We start from the raw sequence: 21,081 nt of genomic DNA, 5'->3' as shown, positions 1-21,081 counted from the left end.
ATAAGGAAACAGCACAACTTGGTGGTGTCCCCCTTCAAAAATGGAGAAATACCGGGGTTGAGAAAAGACAAAAAGCATAAACATGCTTGAATCCAAAAGTGCATTCCTTGCCTACTGCCTGCCCTATGATACAAAGGACACAGAGAAAGGGCACTTTAAAGTAATGATTTAAGGAAACAGATCACCATAGCAGCAATATGCCACCCACAACAGGCAGCATCACAGCATTAACATTTCTGCAAGCATCACTAACATAACCTTCTTTCCATTTGTCACTAATACAAAAAAAATCCACCCTAATCCAAATAAATGCATCTGGCATTCCCTTTGAAGCTTGTTCAAAGTTGGATGAGACCAAGTTCCACAGACTGGGACATTTAACAGGGAAGCCACTGACAGCTTGAAGTGTTCCTGCATGAATAATCACCTGAATGACTGAGGGCCAATCTTTGTACCAAGCTTCTTGTACTTCCAGGAGTAACATGAAGAACTGAGCAGATGGACACAGGAGGTACATAATTGTGTTTTACTTCAGGAGCCATCAGGACTAAGATTTTCCCCAAATCTAAGCTTTCTCAGCATCAGCAAGCTCAGCGTAACCAGCTTCTCTCCAGGAAGCTTGTGTGGATCAGCACAAACCATGCTGGTTTTCACAGCACCTGGACAACAGCAGCACCACACCTGTTCATCCCATCTCAGTGTGCCTTTGAGAAGGTAACACCATAAACCCATCCTGCAATGTCTCTCCAGAACTACAGCTCGGTATCTTGCCCTGCGCTGCTTGTTTGCAATTTCTACTCTACAGCTTGATACTGTTATTAAGTTACCTGCTAAGATCAGGAAAAAGAAGATATACACACAAAGATTTTGCTCCTCCCTAGGAAATATCTCCCTGTAATCCCTTGATCTTCTCCTTCCTACTCAGTCCTCCGACCACAGAGTTGATCTACTTGACAAGTATTTAGTAGAAACTCACTGATAAGAGCAGCTTCCACCCAAGAGGAGCTTCTTTACAAAGACAGCATTCTGCTCCCAGGTCAGAACAGAGCCAGGGTGTGGAGATCACTTCAGCTCTTGTGCGACACAAGCAATGGAGTAAGGAAGGCAACAGAAGTTGCACTTCAATTCTCAAACTGGACTGTCTGCAAATGTTTAGTGACCTCACTTCTCAATGAAGAGAGCTCAGGAGAACCCAAAGACTTTTTATTCCAAAGAAACATCATTATATGAAACTCACTGCTCAGACTGCTTAGACAGTTTAAAGCATTAGGATTCTATTAGACTCCTTGTAGACATCCACAACAGTGCAGTTAGTAAAAATATCTTCTTTTACTTCTTGATGATACTTTTTTTCTGCTGAGATACAGATCTGGAAGAGAACTTCTTTTCATCTCTCTGCCAAGGTTTGTAGAGTAATAGCTTGCCCTACTCTAAAGGCCATCAGCAAACTGCAAATCACTGAACTTGCATCATCCTTCCTGGTGGGTGAATGAAATGATGAGATTACAGCCTCTCCTGACCACACAGTACGTGGCCAACAGACCAGTTACTCTGAATGACAACTGAACTGGCAGCTGGTGTAGTTACAACCCAACTTGACCAGTCCTGAACAGTGCTAAAAGATTCCTCAGGGAGCATCTCTTCAGCTAACTTTCTCTTGGTGAAAAAGTGCAAACCCTCCTGAAAACGTCCAGAAAATTCACCATGAGAAAGAAGCCTGGCCTGAAATACTCCAGTCACGGAGAAATAACTTTCATTGTCATGGTGAATGGAGTGGTAGGGAAGAACATCTGACTAAAGGTACCCGGTGTGTTTCAAAGGAGTCCATCATCAGTGCCCTGTAGCCGACACTCCTTTGCTGCCAAAGGATTCACAGATGGTGCGGTGTCACCCTGTGCCAGCCAACCTGACTGGGCCTGCCAGGTTCCCCATTGTCCTGCCCTGGTACCATCAGGGACACAACACAAAAGCGTGTAATGGACCCCCTTTCATTCTGATGGATTGGTTGAGTTTTTTTTTGGTTAAGGCTGGCGCTTAGGCAACCCATTAGCTAGGTCACTCCGTTCCCACAAGTGTGGTGCCAGGGCAACGGGATGGGGGCATCCCGGTCCAGTGGTGCCTCGGGGACTCCACCAAACAACCACCCCGGCAGCCCACACGCACAAGATCACAGTCCTGGGCTGGAAGGGACATTAAGAATCACCTTGTTCCACTCACTACCATGGGCAGGAGGACACCTTTCACCAGACCAGGTTGCTCCAAGCTCCACGCCGGCCGCTACCGCCCTCCCAAGAGAGCAGGACGGCCGGCTCCCGCCTCGCCCCCCGGCCAAGCACCCCCCGAGGGGACGCCCCGGCCCCTGGCCCCGCGCCTTGGGGAAGGGCCGGACCCGCCGGCGGGGCCCCAGGGGTGAGGGGGCCGCGGCCTGGGCCCGGTGGGGCCCCCCTGCCCTGTCCCGCCCCACCCCGGGCCGCTCCCTCACCCCGGCGCCTCGCCCGCGACTCCGGGGCCGTGCCGGGCCCGCACTCACATCTGGTACTCGTCGATCGCCTCCACCAGCTGCCCCCAGGAGTCGAAGTCGGTGCCCTTCCTGAAGCTGGCGCCCCAGCGCTGCAGGAGGCTGCGGGCCGCCTCCGACATAGCCCCAGCGCTAGGGCACCATGCTCACCCCGCGCCGGGGCACCCACCGCGCCGGACAGCCGCTCCCGCCAGCCCCGCGCCGCCGGCACGGCACCGCCCCGCCCGGCACAGCCCAGCCCGGCCCCGGGACACCCGAGCGCGGCGGCGCCTCCTGCCCGCACCGCCCAGCCGGGGAGGCGGGGCCGGCCGCGCCCCCCCGCGCCATCCCTACCGAGCCCAGGGCGCCACTTCCGCCCCGGTACCTGTCATGGCGCAGATCACGTGCGCATGGGCGGGGCTCTGGGCGGGGCCGCTCCGCTCCTCCCTGCGCTCCTCCCTGCGCTCCTCCCTCCTCCGCTCCTCCCTCCTCCGCTCCCGGCCGTGCCGCCGCCGCAGGCCCGCCCCCAGGTAAGCCCCGGCTCCCCCCTGCAGCATCGCGGGCAGTCTCGCCCCTCCGGGAGGGCAGGTGCCGCCGCCGGCTTGCTGGCGTCCCCGCTCCGCGGGTGTTGGCGGCGTTCGGGGTACTTCCCGGGGGAGGGCTGTGGCCCCTGTCGCCCCGGCAGCCGCTGTCCCCGGGGGAAGGTCCCACAGCCGTGGGGCTGCTGCTGTTGGCGGCGGCCCGGGGGCTCCGGTGGTGAGGAGGGCGAGCGGCGGGGTCGATGCGATCGGCCGCGATGGGGCGGTGCCATCGGCTCTCGGCTGGCTCTGCCTGCGGCGGCGGGCGCGTGACGCAGCGCCGGGAGCGGCGGGGCCGGGCCGGGGTCCCGCGGCCTCGGGATCCTCTCAGGGACCGTCCCGGGCCGGGCCGCGACACCGCGGGGACAGCGGCGCTGGGCAGGTGGGTGGGCACGGCGCCACAGGCGCTGGCATGATGGACAGGCCCCGAGAGGTGCCGGCACGATAAGCATGGCGCGATCGGTGCCGACGCGATGAACAAAACCGGTCAAGAGGGTCTGGACGGTGCCGGGGGATCTGTGCTGGGAGATCTTCTTGGGGTTTGTTTGTTGCAGCAAAGCTGCAGAGTGTTTTATAAGGATGAACTTAAGGGTTTTTCAGAAGGACCAAGAGATGATGGAGGTCCTGGCGTCCTGCTCGGAGCAGGGACAGCTCCGAGGTCACACCGGGGGCTCAGGGCTTTGTCCGGCGAGGTCTGGAAAGCCTCTGAGGATGGAGAGCACACAACTTCCTTCTCCGTTTTTCTGTCCTCATGGTGAAAGAGTTTCACCTTTTATCCAGTAGGGCCTTCCCATGTTCAGGATGTGCCCATTATGTTCCATTACCCCGCATTGCTGTTGTAAAGCTCATTGCAATGCTTGTGTTGTATTTGTCTGCTGAAACTGAAGCGAAAGAGATAGTCGGGCTTGTCTCTGCCCTTCCAACCTTCCAGGTCTGATACATGTATGTAAATAGGTCCATGTTTGCAGTCAGGGTTTGTGGTTGCAGATCCATTTATACCAAAGGCTCCCAAATACAAGCTACTCACAGGTGGACTAGACACAGTATAATGATCTCAGTGAATTGAGATTTAACCTGGAAAAGAAGAAGGCAGTTCAGGGGTGATCTTATCAGTCCCTGCTACTCCGTGAAAGGAGGTTGTGGCAGGCTGGGGATCAGCCTCTTCTCCCAGGTAACAAGTGACAGGATGAGAGGAAATGGCCTCAGGCTGTGCCAAGGAAGGTTCAGGTTTTGCATTAGGAAGAATTTATTCACAGAAGGGGTTGTTAAACATTGGAATGGGCTGCCCAGGGAGGTGATGGAGTCACCCACCATCCCTGGAGGTGTTTAAGGAAAGACTGGACATGTCACCATGCCATGGTCTAGTTGACACAGGAATGTTCTGTCAAAAGTTTGGGTTGGTGATTTCAGGGGTCTTTTCCAACCCAATTGGTTCTGTGATTCTGAGATATTTCTCATGTAATTTACAGGTATGTCCAGCCTTATGCAGGAGATAACAAATGGGGAGGTTTTTTCCCTGGGAATATGTGTGCTCACATAGAGCAAAGTAGGTGGTAGCTTTTTGTGTAACTTAAAATAGTTGCCTCAGAAAGCATTTGTATTTCAAGAGAGTGCAATTCTCACACTAAGGACATGGATGATGAGTACAGGGCATATGGAAGCTTGGCATTTCAAATGGGGAAGAACAAATTAATTTCAAATTAATTTCTTGCCTAGTTGTTTATATTTGGAATATCTTTCTGTGAGGAGCAGGACATGTGCAGCACCTCAGTTGTACCTGTTCCTGAAGCTGTTCTTTCCTTTCCACTCCTTAGATTTGGCATAAACCACATTACAGGAAGAAAATGACCCACTGGTTCCATCGCAACCCTCTGAAGGCTACAGCTCCCGTTTCATTTAATTATTATGGGGTAGCCACCACTCCAGCTGCAACAAAAGTTTGCAAGTAAGTGTACTTGGGACTAACTTCACTCTGCCTCTTGCAGTTTGGGGGACATCCTTATAAGTAACGGTTTCTCTTCTGTTTTTGAGCTGAAGATGACTGGAAATGTTTAGGCAGGGAGGCAGTAAGACACTGAGCATTTGCTTACAGAGAATGAATTCTCCAGTTTTCAAGTCTCTGAGTGCACAGCAAGGCCAATTACAACAATGCAGAGGGAAAAGACGAAACACTTCATTGTCTTTCTGATGACTGTGCATTCCTCTGCAAAAGATTGCTTAATTTCCATAAGTGGATAAGGCCTGACTGTTCTGTTGTGGATAGGAATGTAATGAAAAAGGGATCTCAGCTTATTTTGCAGACATCTCTTCATCTCATCATCCCATTATCCCATTCCAATACTGAAGGATGTTTCTGCTTGTTACTTTCCTTTCTTCCCTGTGCACCCAGCCTCTTGGTAGGTAAAGGCGTAGTTATTTTCGTTAGTGTTAGTACAATAGATTGAGTACTCATTATCTACTGCTGTGTGACCAGAATGGATTGTACCAAAGAGTCAGTCATATGTATCCAGAGGAGAAAGGAAGATTTTTCTGTATTAGTACATTTTTGAGTAGAAATTCTTAGGGTTTTTTGTTTGTTTGTTTGCTTTCTTTTGATTTAGTGACTTGAGGTTATCTCGAACACGGCTCTTGGAGCTGTTTACAGACTCAAGTTGTAATCCAGAAATGATGAAGAATGCAGCTGACTTGTACTTCTCACTCCTGCAAGGTAGGAAGATTTATTAGCAGTACTACTAATTCATCAAGAGAAATACCAGTTCAATTTTAGTGGCACTTCTCAGAATGTGAATTGTTCTGATGTCCTGTAAAGAAGCTTTGCACTTCTTTGCACTTTGCACAGGAAGGAGAGTGTCTGCATGGGTTCTGTGCTTGGTACCAGGGGTGACTGCTCACCAGACCCCTTCTCTGAGTTCCCGTGTCCTTTTGTGACCCTGCCAGTACTAAGTGCTGGCAGCCCTGCCCTCCTGCTGTTAGCCTCATTCTGGCGGAGGAGAAAACGTGTATTTTTCTCTTAGGTGGTGGTGAATTTCTCCCTGAATATAATTGAGTCTATTAATCAGTTGATATAATTTATTATTCAGAAGTGTAAACTTCTGGTTTGTCTAATACTAGACCATAGATTTGTTGCAAGTTTACCTTCTACTGCTGTTTGTCTTAGGTGTGTGTATATATGTAGGTGCTCATCAGCATGGTATCTGCATTTTCAGGAGATTGTTCACCTCTGATGACACATTCCTTTGAAACCTTCCTTCTGCCAATATTTTGGTAACTCTCTCCTAGCAGTCAGGTGCTTGGCCAGGTTCTTAGGACTGAGTTTTCAGGAATCAGCTGGTTTGTGGAAAGTGGGATCTTTCAGTCTGTGGGAGGTAAATGTTGATTTAGTGAGCCCATGGGAATGGCGTAGACTAATGTCGTCTCAAGGTCAGATAAGAATCCCTGTTGCTACAGCTATGATTTGGAGAGTTTGTTCAGGAAAATATCATGCTTTGCCACTAAAATCTCCTGCATGTGAAAGGAACGAGTATTTTCTTTGTTTATAAACACACTGACAGGCGTAGCCCAAATAGCTGCTATGGCAAGCTCTTAACCTCTTAAAGTCTGTAAGACCTGATCAGACCAAGGCACTTCTTCAGCCTCCCTAAAAAGTTCCTGGGCATGCATATGCTAGGATTTCAACATCCCATAGCATGAGCTTCATCCCACTAACTGCTGTTTTCTTGGCTACTGGACATAACCAATTTCCTGTAGTCCTGGAGATAGATGATGACTAGGTGAGCCCATGCTTAGAAGCCTTTTTCCCTCTCCCTGTTGAGCAGGCAGCTTTTCTTGGAATTTCCTGGTTGCCACTATGGTGGCAGAGACAGCCACTCACTCACCTTGAAGAACCTCAGCCATCCTGTACCTGGGCCAGTCCCACTCCCAACTTGTCACCATATGGGACATGCAGACATCTGCCAGGTTTTCCTTGAGCAGTCAAGATTCTCAGGACTGAGTTGGTAACGTGCTGGGTTGGTTTTCCCCACATTTTATTCTCAAGATACTGTGGAATAGAGGCCCCATGGAAGTAACATGGGGTTTTGAGGGGTTTAGCAAGAAACATTTCTTTATCCATATCTGTATTCATATTAATCCATCTCCTTCATTATGAATTTGTGTTTTCTACTTCGAGATTGCTTGTTTTATTATTCCATAGGTTTTATCCTTTCACTGGATGACTCTTCCCAAGAGTGCAAGTTGAGATACATTCAGAATTTCAAGTGGACTGACACGTTACAAGGACAAGTCCCGAGGTGCGTGTGCTTTTCTGAGTGTGCGTAAAGCAGCTGCTCTTTGCTGCTCTGTTACACACACACACCTGTGCCAGCACAGGCCTGAAGGGAAACAGAAATGTAGCAAAAAGTAGTTTCTGAAAAGGTGTTGCTGTGTTTTGGGTAGCTACTGTACTGTGTCAGGTGTTCTGAAGTGTGCATGGCCTTTATGTAAAGCTGTGAGAATGCACAACAATGGTAGAAGGATCCGTTGGGTCTCAGTTGATCTACAAACTGAGCCTGCAGTTGACTAGAGTAGTACAAAGAAGAGCCTTGAGGGCATTGATGAGTTGAGCATGGTAAAAGAGCTCGCTGCAGTTGAATATTTGGCACTATTGCCTGAGCAGGAACTTCTCTTTGGAGGTTCCAGTGTTGCTGAAGACCTGATTTTTTTCTTGTCCTCTGAAGCTCCAAGTATATGTCTTCTTGGTTCAAACAAACTAATCCTCTGTTTCCTGTAGGAATACAGATCTGTAACCTCCTGAATTATTCACTTGTCTCTTGCTGTTGGAGGTAGTTGTGTTGTATAACCACGCCTAGAAATTTGTCAAGCTTTAGCTAGAAGTGCTTGGCCTTCTCAAAGGTTTTATTCCCCAGGGAAGAAAATCTGTTGATTAGGATTCTCTTTTAATTTTCTCACGGTCATACACTCCTGTACTTGTGCCAGCATTACTGTTCCCACTCCCACGTCTTTCTTTTTAAAAGGTTTGATAGTTCCTAAGCTATACTGAGCTTGTGATTGCAAGTTGAGTCCTTTCAGAGGCTCTGGTTTTAGCTTTTGAAATTTCCTGCTATTTGCACATGCTGTTTGTCTGCAGTTACATAAATGCTTGCAATAACATTCATTTGAGAAACTTGTAACAGACTCTGACTTATTAACTTAGCACTACAGCTTTAAAGTGGACATTCCAGGGCAAGGCTTTCCACAAAATGTGCAATTGAAAAAAAAAAAAAAAAAGAGATGGAAAAATGTCAGCCACACCCAAAGCTAAACAAATCTCAAGTTACAGTTTTAAAATAAAAGTTCCCAAAAGGGAAGGGTGGGCATCTGAATGTGGGAGATTCTAATTATGAGTTTCTAAAGGGAATAAGTAAAAAAATTGAAGTCTGTCTTAGGTAGTTCAGCAAGTAGGAGGTTCTGAATTGGAAATTGTTGACATCTTAAATGGGAAATGTTTTATGGAGAGAAGTGTTGGCTTTGCTACGTGAACTATCAGCAGAGAGAGATGTCAGAACAAAGCTGAATGCGTAAAGTTTTTGAGGGGTTTTTGTCTGTCTTTCTTTAGTGCCCAGCAGGATGCAGTGTTTGAACTGATTTCCATGGCATTTAATGTAGCTCTATGGTACACAAAATATGCATCAAGACTCGCTGGAAAAGAAGAGTAAGTGTTTTTTCTTTCCTAACAATTCTGCTGTAGCAATACTCCACCAAAGATTTAGCAGGTTTTGGGGGTTGCCTGCTGTGGGACATGTCCAGCTCAGACAGAGGAGTTCCAGGAGGCAGTTGGTGTTTACGCACAAGCACTTCAGTCCCTTCTTGCCTCTGTAAACCAAGTGCAGTAGTACCACCAGTGACTGTGGTGAGAGAAAGTGTCATTGGTCAGTAAACTCTTCATCAGTCCCCTTCTAAATGTCCAGGTACAAAACTCAGATTCTCAAAATCACAGCTCTGCTGACGTTTAGCCCTACAGACTTGTAAATCTTTGGCTTCTAACACTGAGGTTGCCTTTTACTTGAGATTTATCACAGATCTTATGTTTCTTTTTTTCCAAGTGAGTTCTCTATGATTATTTCATGATTGGACACTGTAGGAATCTCCTTTACTCTGAGGGTAGCACAGCCATAGCACAGGTCACTTTGGGAATTAGTTGACTCTTGATTCTTGAAGGATTTAAGATTCATCTAGACAAATCCATAACTGACCTGGTCTGCTGTTGCCAGTTGTGGTGCCCCAAGGCATGAGATGGCACTAAATGACACTTAGAGGCCCTTTCTGACTATAACTTTACTGGTTCATTCTACTTTCTCAGTATAACAGAAGATGAAGCAAAAGATGTTCATCGCAGCCTGAAGATAGCAGCTGGGATTTTTAAACACCTGAAGGTAGAAGGACTTTCTTTGCTGTCTGTTCTTCAAAGTGTCTCCAAATACTTGACTTTTTGTCGTAGAGAGGCCTTTGCTATACACATATACCTGAGACCACCTGAATGATACAGGGAACAGAAAGGTATTAATATGTTGTGGTACCACTCAATCCCTGCAACTCATTCCCAGTGGCACTGGAAGACTGTCTGTCTGCCCATATCATGTGCTACAGTGCTGTCTTGGGACCTTCACTCAGTGTGTCCCATCCATTTAGGAATGAGGCACTTGTTTTGCACTGGTATTAGGCCTAAACTAACTCTGAGACTTGCTTTGTATTCAGGAAAATCACATTCCAAAATTGATTACACCTGTGGAAAAGGGAAGAGATTTAGAAGCTCGACTTATAGACTCCTACATAGTACAGTGTCAAGCTGAAGCTCAAGAAGGTATCTTCAAATATGCATTGCTTGAGTGTGGGAAATGACTCTGTGGGTCACCAATGTCTCATGAATTCTGGTTGGCAGCAAGGCCATGGGTTTTTTATTCTCCTGAAGTACTGTGGCACAGTGGGGCAGGTTGCTTTTAAAGAAAATTTTGTTAAAATTATAGAAGGAAAATGCCACAAATCAGTCTGATATTACAATTGTAATGCGGAATATCTTTCACTTAGGAAGAAATTGTGTGTGGCGCTCCTTTTTCTTATTTTCTCCTTTCATGCAAGCCATGCTTGCCTAACATAAATTCCCAGTTCCTTTACTTAAAAATATGTGAAGCTTCTCTTTATTAGCTAATCTTAAGGCTAACGTTCCTTCAGTTTTTCTATTAAATTGGAATAAATTTTTCTATTAAATTAAATTATTCTATCCAAGAAACAATCTGTCTTTAGTCTGCTGTTTGCTTGACTGCACAATATCTATTTCCTGTTCGTGCAGGGGTTTTAAAACCCTAAATGCCTCTGCTGATTTGATGTGATGGGACATTTCAATTAAACTTAAACTATGGTGTGGAACTTTTTTTCAGTGACAATTGCTCGGGCTATTGAGCTGAAACACAATCCAGGCCTAATAGCTGCTCTTGCTTATGAAACAGCCAACTTCTACCAAAAAGCTGGTGAGTGTCTTGTTTTGTATCCTTAGTGACTTGGTTTATGCATTCTTGCCAGCAAATATACTTCACCCACCCATAAATTGCAGTATTAATGCTGCTCTCAGTGGATATGGAGTGTGTATTTAGCTTCTATTTAGCACATTTAAGGCTTCAGTTATCAGCATGTATTTTGACAAAGCTTTTTGGTTTTGTGGGAATCTTTTTCTGTAACTCATGGAAGGAAACATTAGTGAAGGAAGACAGACTAGCAGCAGACAAATGGCCTGATGTCAATGGAGTGTGTTCCAGCTGCCTTTGGGCAGCAGATCATGATGCAGAGCATGGGGAGTAGAGTGGGTTCATTATGTACCGCCTTCCAGAGGAGTAAGATGATCTCTGGGCTTACTGAGGCTTACAAGTGGGAGAAATGTGGGAGTCAGGAGAACACTGTAACATACATCACATTATAGGTCACTACTGGAAACTAGGAGCAAGCTTTGAAATGCTTACTAAAAATACTTAGAGAATTAGCCTTCCAGACTTAGTGGACAGCAGTTTCAAGGATTCTAGGGACAATTGCATGATAGCTGCATAGTTTTGGTTTTTTTCTCGTAGTTTTTCTGTGCTTTTGCAGGAGTAACTTTTGTCCCTTGTTTCTGGATACTTTGGAGTTAGGATCTATTGCTAAGTTTAAGAACTCTGGTCTTATAATGTGTTTGGGGTTTTTCTTTTTGGAAATGTCTTAAGAATAACTTTACATATGTGTTCACAGATCAAACATTATCCAGTTTGGATCCAGCCTATGCAGGTAAATGGAGGAAGTACTTAAACTTGAAGAGCTGTTTCTATATGGCCTACGTAAGTACTTTGCGTGGCAGCAGTCGCAGCTTGTTGTCTGTCTGCCAAGGGCTGCATAGGGAATGGGGGCTAAGTATTGCCTTGGCTTTCTTTCCATACTGTGAAGAGGAATTGTGCAGTGTCAGTGACATTTGAACTCATTTTTGTGGAGCCAAATGAAATTGCAGCAGTGCGGATTTGTTGTGATCACAGATCTTTAATTGAAGCCATTCAGGTTGAGCATAATGGTCGTCTCTGTTATCTACATCACAGCCTGATCCTAGGCACAGTTCAGAGCTGAGCATCTTTATGAAGGCCCTGAATGAAACTGCATCAAGTACCAAAAGGTACCATTCCAAGAGCTGTCCCTATTTGCCTGATGGATCTCCTGGCAAGTGCTGTGGTGCCCCTGAGATTCTCAGCTGCTCAATTTGCTGTATCTTGTAGCCTGCCACAGCCTGTAATCTGTCTGTTTTATACTGTACAAAAGGCCCAAACTAAGCAGTTTACATAATTATCTTTCTCTTAGGCTGAACCTGTAGCTAAAAGCTGCTTGCCTTAATAGCAGGTTTGAGAGGTGAGGGAGGGTAAGAGTTGTGGTACTTCTTTTTTTAAATTTGAGTAATCTGGGCAATGGTAGATTTGGATAGATTGGTACTGTGAGAACAGACACTAAAGGAAGGGGGGAAAGGTAGGCATTAGTTGGTGGGATTGTTCCTTCACCTATTGTATTTACTAGTTCAGTTCAACTCCTGATAATAGATAATAGGAAATTAGTTCTCACTGGAATACAATACTACCTTCAAGCACAGATATGAAGGAATGGGACCTTCTGGGGTGGAAAGGTCATTTGGACTATGACAAAAGATGTCAGACAGCAGAACACCTCATCTTCTCCAGATTCAGTGATGTTTGTCACAGATGGAGTTTTTGAGTGTTCAGGTAGTTTTAGTTTCCAGTCTTAGCTTTGTAAACTTGCCTGATGTTCATTCTCTTTCTGTGCTGGGGCTTGATGCAGCACGCTGCTACGGTGAGAGTTTGGACTGGCCTGTGTGCTGGTGCTTCAGGTCAAACAGCTCCATGCAGCTCAGTTGCTCTTGGCTAGACCGAACACAGCTTGGTTCATACCAAAAGTTCATGGTTCTGGTTCACAGTGTTCATGTTGAACTGCATTAATTGTTCAGTGAATGCTGCTTTGACTTAAATTCCCCATCTGTCAACTACCTGCAGAGAATGGCAGCTTCAAAGAGCTGCAGCTGCTGTAGGGAGCAGAAGGGAATTGGTGCAGGAAATGTCCAGTGATGTTGGTAATGATTTTGTCCTCTCCCATCAGGCATACTGTTACCATGGCCAGACTTTGCTGGCAAGTGATAAATGTGGGGAAGCAATCAGATCTCTGCAGGAATCAGAAAAATGTAAGTGTGGTTGAGACTGGAGTACAGGGTCTGATGATGCCATGCCTGTTCTGTTTTGCTGTGTTAATTTGCTTTCCCATAAAGACTTTATCTGTCACCTGATGGAAATCCAGCACACCTTTGAATAGAGACAGGGTGTTTTTACTTTTTTTTGTCTTACCAAAGATTGTCTTTTGTAACAGTGCTGCAGAAAATTTCATCTTCACTTCTCAGCCTGGGTTAAAGACTGGCTTTGAGCTGCCTGCAATACACAGTGTAAAAACCAATCATCTGGTCATCCTGTTTTCTGGTCTATGTGTTAGAGTAGTGCAGCCATTTCTGCTTTGGAAGTTAAACAGTAAATCTAGATCATGCTTGTTTATTTTTAAATAGGCTTCAGTAACTTATTTCTTTTCTATTCTATTGAAAGGTATATTCAGGCAAGTTTGTAGTAGTTCAAGGTCTTCTGCCCAGTTTTCTCTCTTCAAAGCTATTTCTACCCCAATGGCCTGCACTGCATAATTTTACTGCAATGTATATAAATGCTCAAATCTTCTAGGTGGAAACTAATATTAGTTCTAAAAATAAATCAAAATTTATTAAGAACAAACTTAAGTTGGATTTCTTGGAGTAAAACAAATACTGTTCTGCTGTTCAGAAAAAAGTGCTTCTTTTCCCACTTGATATTGGTTACTGTTGTTAGGTTTGGGGCATCAGCTGTGTGTGGACACCATCATACCCTCTGTTTTTCCCTACCATGTGGCACCGTTCTTGGGCTTTTATTGTTGCATTTTTCCCCACGCATAAGAATGCTTCCCTGTGTCTTCCCACCCAAAAAGCTATCTTTTTCTTCTCCTGTGCCCAGTCACTTGTTGGATGCAGGAAATCTTGGCTGGAAGTGCTGTCTTTGAGCCAGTTTGGTTTTGTTTCTAGGAAGAAAGAGGCCTGACTGGATTCTGGTATCTTACAAGACTGAAGCACTGTACAGCAGAACCATGATTTAAGAGGGTCATGTAAATAATTTTTATTTCCTTTCTTTCTTGCAAAGTTTTTGCCAAAGCTGAAGCATTGTGCAAAGAATATGGAGAAACCAAGGGGCCTGGGACTACTGCCAAACCTTCTGGACATCTTTTCTTTAGGAAATTAGGAAGTTTGATTAAGAGCACACTAGACAAATGCCAGAGAGAGAATGGATTTATGTAAGTAATTCATGGTGGGTACAGCACTCTGTATGAAGTGTTATTACCTCATTTGCCTTTATTTTCAGGATGGGATGGTAAATTTCACTCTCCAGTTGTTACATTCCTTTAGGGCATGACGTGTAACTTACAGATAAATTTCTGTAATTTTCTCTTGGCAGATTTGCAGTGGGTCGGTGCTGTCCCACTCTGTCCCACTGTCCTGTGCCAGTTCAGCAGTGTGGGTTGGACTGACATCTGGAGAGGCTGAGCAGTTTTCTTCCTTAATTCCTCAGCCACCTGGTTGCTTTTACTTCTGCACAGGAGAAAATCTGCAGTAGTTGCTGTGTTGCTGTAATGCTCTCTTCCTGTCTCCTGGGATCTAGTAGGCAAAAGAGGATAGAGGGAGAAGTGGAGAAGACCAGTAGGTGATTCTGCTTTGCAAGCAGGGAAGTCAAAACACAGTGCTGCCTTCAGTGAAGAACATGCTTAGGGTGCTAGGAGCTTTACCTGTCCAAGTATAGTTAATATTGTGAATAGGGCTTTCTGTTCATTAATGTCCTTCCAAAAAGGATTTGGAAATAGCAAGTTTTTATTTCAGTTGAAAATATGAAGATTAGTTTGTCTTTAGAGTTCTTTTGCTCATTTATTTCTCCCCTTCCCTCCTATTATGATTTAGTATTCCATAAGAGGTTTGCTATTTCCATTTTTATGATATTTAAAGACCTCCATAATAGGGGAACTGACTAAGTGGAAAGGATGGTCAAGTACATCAAAGTGAACTGCAAATAGTAAGAGAAATGCTCTGCTCTGCTTTAGTTCAAATACCCATTGTCAGAGCTCACAACAGCAGCTTACTGGAGATTTCAACACATCCATATCCCTCTAGAACAAAACTTGGAAAGAGAAAGCAGTGACTGTTTTGGGAGAGCTCTGTGCAGCACAGGAAATGAAGCAGAGGGTGTCTGGTGTCTGTGTGCGAGCTCCTGCTGGCCAAGGGCAGAGGGACACCCTGAGTGAGGCTTTGCCCTGTAGCCAGTCTTTGGGGGGCTGCTGTGTTGCCATCATCCACTGGCACATTAAGACTATTTAGGAGAAGAACTGTCCTCTTCTTCTTTGAGAAGTACTTTGAATCCTCATTTGTATTTTGAAGGGGTTTTCTTTTGACAAAATATGCTCTTCTCATTGAAGCACTGGCAATAATGGTTATTAAGTAGGAGAAAATGCACCAGACAATTAGGGAACAAACAATAATACTAAGAAGGAGTTGCTTTTATTCTTGTTAACCTTGCTGGCAGAATGCACGTTAGGCAGTGCCTTATTGAAGAGAGCAGCAGTGTTTGCCACTGTGAAAACCCAGATTGTTCCGTTTAGAATTGCAAACGACTTGCAGAGATGGTCCATTGTATTTTAAATACATTTCTGTATTCTGTTCCAGCTATTTCCAGAAGGTGCCAGCAGAGGCTCCCCAGCTGGAATTGAAAGCAAACTATGGCTTAGTAGAGCCTGTTCCTTTCGAGCTTCCTGCCTTGAATGCACACTGGACTTCTGAAACAGTTGCAGCATTTGATCTCACCAAGAGGCCAAAGGATGACACGGTAACATAATCCTATGTGCTGTTCTTTCCCTCTGGCTTTATTTTCTGTATCATTCAGAGTTAGTTTGGCTCTTCTGTAACATTGCCCAGCTCAGTGTAGGAAGCAGACACAAGGCTACCACCTAAGCTCATCCTTCTGTTGTGCCAGGGGCAAGTCAATTAACCTCTGCCACATTGCCAGCATCTGGAAAATCAGCTCATTTTTTACCAAATCCTGTAACATTACAGGAGTGAACGCTAGAGAAAGATTGGTTTATAGAAAAGGATTCATTTAAGGATGCTGAAACAGACAACAGTTGGCTTTTCCATCTTGCTTGAGGCTTACTTGAAAAGAGAGGGCACTATTAGATTATAACATGTAAAGTTAGCTGTGCATAAGTACTGTGCAGACACTGTGGTTTGTACTTACGGTATTTAGTTGTGGGTTTTTTTTTATTCTTGTTTGCAGGCTAAACCAAAACCAGATGAAGAAGTAAAACCTCTGAAGGAACCAGATATAAAGCCTCAAAAAGACAGTGGATGCCAGATTTCTTAAGTGCCATAAGTGCTTTGAAGTCACTTTGAAACTCCTATTCATAGGACTCTGGGGCTTTAGTTCTGATCTTTTATTGATTCTCCTTTTTACATTTAGAAGACTAATTTAATTTACCTTCGTTAATATCTTGCTTAAGAATGTGGTGGATTTATAGGAGGTTATTTATATCTGATTTATTTTTGATTTTAGTGGGATATCATAGAATGAGTGGGCTTAAATGTTCCTATTGTGCCTCTAGGGAGTTTCTTTTTGTGGGTTTAGTTTTACCCACAAATAGCAAAGGAAGTATCATGATTGTAATGCTTGAGGATTTTTCCATTACTTTATATGCTGTGTCATGTCCAATTCTGCAAACAGAAGTTTGCACGAACAGTTATATTTATTCAAGTTTTGTCATTCAGGCTTAGCACTCTGTCGTGTTCCAATTCACCTAATTGTAGTGAGGGAAGAAAATCTGGGTTTGGTTTGTAACACTCCTATGGTATTTCACAGGACTTGCACAGAACTTGGGGAAACCTCAAGTTCTTTATAACAGGAGCACAGTTTATGTTCTGAAACTATTAACCTCTATTCTTTCCTCTGTAGATTAGGGTTTTTATATCAGAATTTGTAGTAAGGTACCTTATCTTTGTCTGTCCTTTAATCCAAATCCTTTAATATCAAAGTGTATCTGAAAGTGATGCAGCAAGCAATATGGAAATGCTTAAAAGCAAAGCATCCCTGTGTCATTCATTCAGAGTTTTTGAATCTTCAGAGCTTTGTTAAGTTTGAAAGCTGCAGACAGTTCGAATCTCTTGGCACTGGAATTCCCGCAGCTGTCTTCTAAGGTAATGGATTTAGAATCAAGTTGCTGTGTTTCCATCTGGGTGGTGTCTATAAGAAGTTGTCAGGAGAACAGGGAGGAAAGATGAGCTGAAGAGCTGATGGCACAGCTGGGAAGCCAAGCTCTAGATTTCCTTTATGCCCTGTGTAAGCAGTGCTGCTTCTCAGCTTTTGCAGTATTGCACTGAAATCAGCTCTTCCGGAAGAAAACTTGCCAGAAGCCAAGCCCAGTCAAGGCTAAGAAAGAAAGGATTTTGCAGAACTTGCTGCTTCCATTTCTGCCTGCTGTGGAAAATGTGACAGCATTCTTTAGTGCTGAGCACTGCAAAACAGCCGTGACAACAAAAACATCTTTCTGATTTGCTGCAAGTGCAAAGGCATATGATGCATGTGTGAAGTGAGAGCCTTGCAATCCCTGGGTTCCAATTGCTGCACTTCTCTTTGCCTGAGAAAGAAACAGCAGCCTGACTGTAATCACATTCCTCACTTTGTACTCTTTGTTCGCCTTCCACTGTGCTGTAATTCGGTGCTTCTAAAATCTTTCATGGGGCTTGGAGTCACTTAGCTTAGAGAGCAGGTGTGTAACTCCCTGAAGGCCTGTGGAACAAAAGCTGCTGATGAGGTTAATAGGGAACTCGAGACTCTTCCTGAGATACTGGACCAAATTACAAAATTTGTTGATACAAAAGGCAAAGAGACTTTTAATGCTGGCTGTTGTGTGTTGATCAAATGCAGACCTCCTTGCTTCCCGTGATGGATTTTTCTTTCTGTCAGTTCTGCACATAAAAATAAGCGTAAAGTGAGCTGAATTTCTTTGGAAGAAGTTTCTGTTCTGCAGGGGCCTAGAGGATAATGAGTATGAAGAAGAATATGTACCTGCAATGGCTCCATTTCTTCTGGTGCTGCACAGGGACCTGTGGTATGTTTCATGAAGAGTTACTCAAATCTGTTCCTAACTTGATGAGCTGACTCAGACTTCTTGCATTGTTAAAAGACCAGCTTAGGTTTTGCCAGAGTGGAGTGTGGAATTAGTTTTCTTATATAGATTTTAATTCTAAAAATGTATTTCAGCTGTAGTCAACAACATTTGCTCAGCCTTCCCCCTTTAAGGATCAAGATGCACTGAGTTAACTCAGTTTCATAATTACAATTTTTTAGCTACTCACTGTTTTTCAGAATTCTTTGTCAATACACATCTCAACTGAATTATTTTCTTTATCTGTAGACTAGATCCTGTTTTCCCTCCTCCCCTCATTTTCCCTTCCATCTGCTACAAACTGTGGCACAGACATACCCTTATTTCCTAATGCACATGTTGGTCCTGGGATTCATTTCCCATGCAGCTCCTACTCATGGGTGGGTTCCAGTAGAGGAATATCTTAAAATCAAATTAACAAATCATGACTAAATCGTTCCCAAACATCTTGGTAGGAAAGATTATTTTATGGACTTGGAATTCTTTGGACGCTTTCTCAAACCGAGTGGTTTTTCTGAATCAAGTTCACTGTAAATAATTTTGGGGCATAACCAAGTGAATTGTGTCAGATGATGACATTACTTAAGCCTAGCAGTGTAACCTCTTACGCCATAGCTGTTTCAGTAAATATGATGTAGTAGTTTAAAAATAGACTAATGGAACAAACTAATTCACTTAACATGTGTTGCTTTTCAAGACAAACTTTGTTTACTTGTAGCTAAAATCCTGTGGCAAACATTGGATGGTTTTGCCAAAAAATAAGAAGCTGGAGACTGTTTAGTTTGCAAATTAGAGAGAGCTGTGAGGCAATGAGCAGCTTTCTCTTTTGGTTTTGTTGGCTAGTAGCAGGAATTACTGTAAATAGGCTATAGATTAACTGTCCAATATGCTTAAGAATATGGGTGAATGAACTGGGAGTTTCCATGAATCTGGAAACCCAGCAGCCATGGTCCTTCTGTTATAGCTCCCTTTAGTAATTTTTAAGAGTGAGGTATTTTGAACAGTGACTTTTTAATATTCTAATGCTGCAAGAGCCTGTTTTCTGGCCTCTCTCTGGTTTGAGAGGCTCTCACGGCTAAGCCTGCAAATCTTGTTGGTGTAAATAGTCTTTAAAAATTTGTGCCCCGTCTGAAGCAGGACAGAACTGCAGCTGAATAAAATACGGAGTGCTGGGCCCTCTGTTTTGTGCTTTAAGAAAAGCAGTGATTGTCTTTAATCTACTATAAACCAAACCATTCAGCTCTTTGTAGGATTTCTATTTAAATACCTCCCTCCATGTATTTAAATATACTTTTTCCATGTATTTAAATACACTTCCTATGTTTCGTGTTCCTGGGTTTTCAGTAGTTACTCTCCATCCAGCATGTGACACACCTACAGCTGGGGGACTAAACCTGGCCCTTGGATGCTGATGTCTGCCTCCCACTGGATTTGGTAGAGTTTTGCCTGTCAGCCTAGGGATGGCATTTGGTCACTTGGATGTTCAGCATGGATCTGTGGTGTGTCTGTAACGATGGTAGTTGTTTGTACAACAAGCAGGAAAATGGATCCCTGTGTCTATGTAGAATAGAGACAACTTTGCACTTTAGAAATTTCTTGTCTTGCAAATTTGGTACAATACAATATGCTTGTAAATATTCCTTCCTGTCATTTTGTTGCACTGATTTCAGTAGTGTGATATGGGTAAGGTTTTAATGGGAAACATTACTAAAATGTATTTTTAATTGTCTGTGTATAAAACAAACTCATGAAGCATATCTCTGCCTTTAGTATTGGGGAACATGAGAGGAGGCAGCAGCTCATCTGTCTTCCATGGGAATTCCCAGAAGTGAAGACTTTCTGTCTGTTGGCTGCGGGGTGAAACATTTCATCCCATCCCTGTGTCTGGTATCTAAACTGAAGTTTCAGCATTGACATAAGTCCCGTTCATGCCTATTAGTTATCCCTAAAAAGATTCTATCTCTAAAGATCACTCTTAAATTGCCATAGTAGCGTAAGCTGCTTTTTTTTTTCCTTTTTCTGTGTTTTTGTCCTGTCACTGGCCCAGCTGAGTGAGGAATAAAGCACAGTGAGTACGACTGGCATGGAAAAGCCCCTGCAGTGTGTACCTGTCTGCAGGTTGTGAGTGCAGTATAAAGACCTTTCCACAGTGGCCACTGGTTTCACTCAGGCCTTTCCCTGCTGGTGATGCTCTCAAATTCAGCAAAGGTCCCATGGCATCCCAGGGGTCCCTTGATTAGCTTTTTATGTAGGAAGTCTTCCCTCCTTTGGTGCTGGTGCCTTCATGGATTACAAGCTTCCTGAAGCCATCCTGTACTCTGAGTAATCCCACTTCAATGGAATCAGCTCTGAGATTACTGACCGAGCAGCCTTACTTTGTGAAGACAGTCACCATGCAATCTTAAGCTTCATAGCTGGAAAATTTGTATATAGCCACGAATTTCAGAATACCATTTAAAATAAACAATCTTCAAGTATCATGTTTTATTTCATTATTTAAAGTTTTACACACAGTAGCAAGTAAAAGGCTCTGTCTTGAATGTTACTTTCTGCAATTTAATGCAACTTTTTTAATTGTAGAGAATGCTTAATCCTTGCTTAAAGGAGGACATAAATAAGGAAGATATATGAATTGGGTGCCTATGGAAGTAGTAGCTACAGTGAAGCATGTCAGGTCCTGGGGCAGGAAGAGAGGATATGGGCTTCCCAAATTCCTGGTTAGAAAAAAGAAAGTAATTAGGCAGAATTTCTTATGACTGTACAAAATCCCAGTACTTGCCAAGGTGTATGACATTGTGGGGTATTCTGTATACTATGTGAAGGGAGTTATTTGGGAATAACTTCTCTGATATTTTGGATGAAGCCTTGCTAGCACAGCTGGCTCAGTCTTCCCTCTCTGAACCAGACATGCTTCTGCTGGTGTCTCCAGGAGTCCCATCTGTCTCTCAGAGCCATGTGGTGGTCTTTAATAATTTTTCTTCATGCCTCCAATCTTTCTGTCTGGCCTTCCCAAAGAAGGACTTGTTTGCAATGTCCGTGTTGGTGGCCCCTGGATGTAAGGCTGTCCTTGCTTTATTGAGTTGCTCTCAAATCTGGAAGTCAGGGGCCTTGTCCTCTGTGACACCTGGACCCTCTCCTCTGCTGGCTGTGCTTCCCCAGTTTCTGCCAGCACAGTTTAGTCAATACCTT

The 21,081-nt window shown here is 44.2% G+C and overlaps 2 protein-coding genes across 4 annotated transcripts in view; one reads left to right on the top strand and one right to left on the bottom strand.

Annotated features, from left to right (window-relative positions):
- Positions 1-2,756, bottom strand: part of AIDA (axin interactor, dorsalization associated) — a 28,795-nt gene extending 26,039 nt beyond the window's left edge. For both annotated transcript variants that reach the window (XM_014252869.2, XM_005523311.3), the window contains exon 1: positions 2,531-2,756. In XM_014252869.2, the coding sequence (XP_014108344.1) occupies positions 2,531-2,640 (110 nt within the window). In that variant the 5' untranslated portion in view covers positions 2,641-2,756. The remainder of the gene's footprint in view (positions 1-2,530) is intronic.
- A 207-nt stretch (positions 2,757-2,963) lies between these two features.
- Positions 2,964-20,369, top strand: BROX (BRO1 domain and CAAX motif containing). 2 transcript variants are annotated; one of them, XM_005523310.3, is made up of 13 exons: positions 2,964-3,027; positions 4,890-5,020; positions 5,676-5,782; positions 7,268-7,364; positions 8,669-8,764; positions 9,413-9,485; positions 9,808-9,913; positions 10,488-10,577; positions 11,326-11,411; positions 12,724-12,805; positions 13,833-13,983; positions 15,401-15,560; positions 16,008-20,369. In XM_005523310.3, exons 2-13 carry the CDS (start codon positions 4,920-4,922, stop codon positions 16,092-16,094), a joined length of 1,236 nt encoding a protein of 411 aa, XP_005523367.2. In that variant the 5' UTR covers positions 2,964-3,027; positions 4,890-4,919; the 3' UTR covers positions 16,095-20,369. The 2 variants fall into 2 exon arrangements, with proteins under 2 accessions (XP_005523367.2, XP_014108402.2); XM_014252927.2 differs by lacking the exon at positions 2,964-3,027 and adding an exon at positions 3,326-3,457.
- Positions 20,370-21,081: the final 712 nt, after the last annotated feature.

The sequence above is a fragment of the Pseudopodoces humilis genome, chromosome 3 (genome assembly GCF_049639895.1).
Source record: "Pseudopodoces humilis isolate 2021_Gansu_Grassland_sample_001 chromosome 3, ASM4963989v1, whole genome shotgun sequence".
In the NCBI taxonomy this organism is placed as follows: domain Eukaryota; kingdom Metazoa; phylum Chordata; class Aves; order Passeriformes; family Paridae; genus Pseudopodoces; species Pseudopodoces humilis.
Note: the sequence above shows the minus strand (reverse complement) of the source record. Positions and strands in the feature narration are given on the sequence as shown.

Bases quoted from the DNA above. Each gene is read 5' to 3' on its own strand.
- BROX (XM_005523310.3), top strand. From the start codon at position 4,920: ATGACCCACTGGTTCCATCGCAACCCTCTGAAGGCTACAGCTCCCGTT. The intron at 9,486-9,807 runs GTAGAAGGACTT...CTTTGTATTCAG, and splicing joins GGATTTTTAAACACCTGAAG to GAAAATCACATTCCAAAATT. The intron at 10,578-11,325 runs GTGAGTGTCTTG...ATGTGTTCACAG, and splicing joins CAACTTCTACCAAAAAGCTG to ATCAAACATTATCCAGTTTG.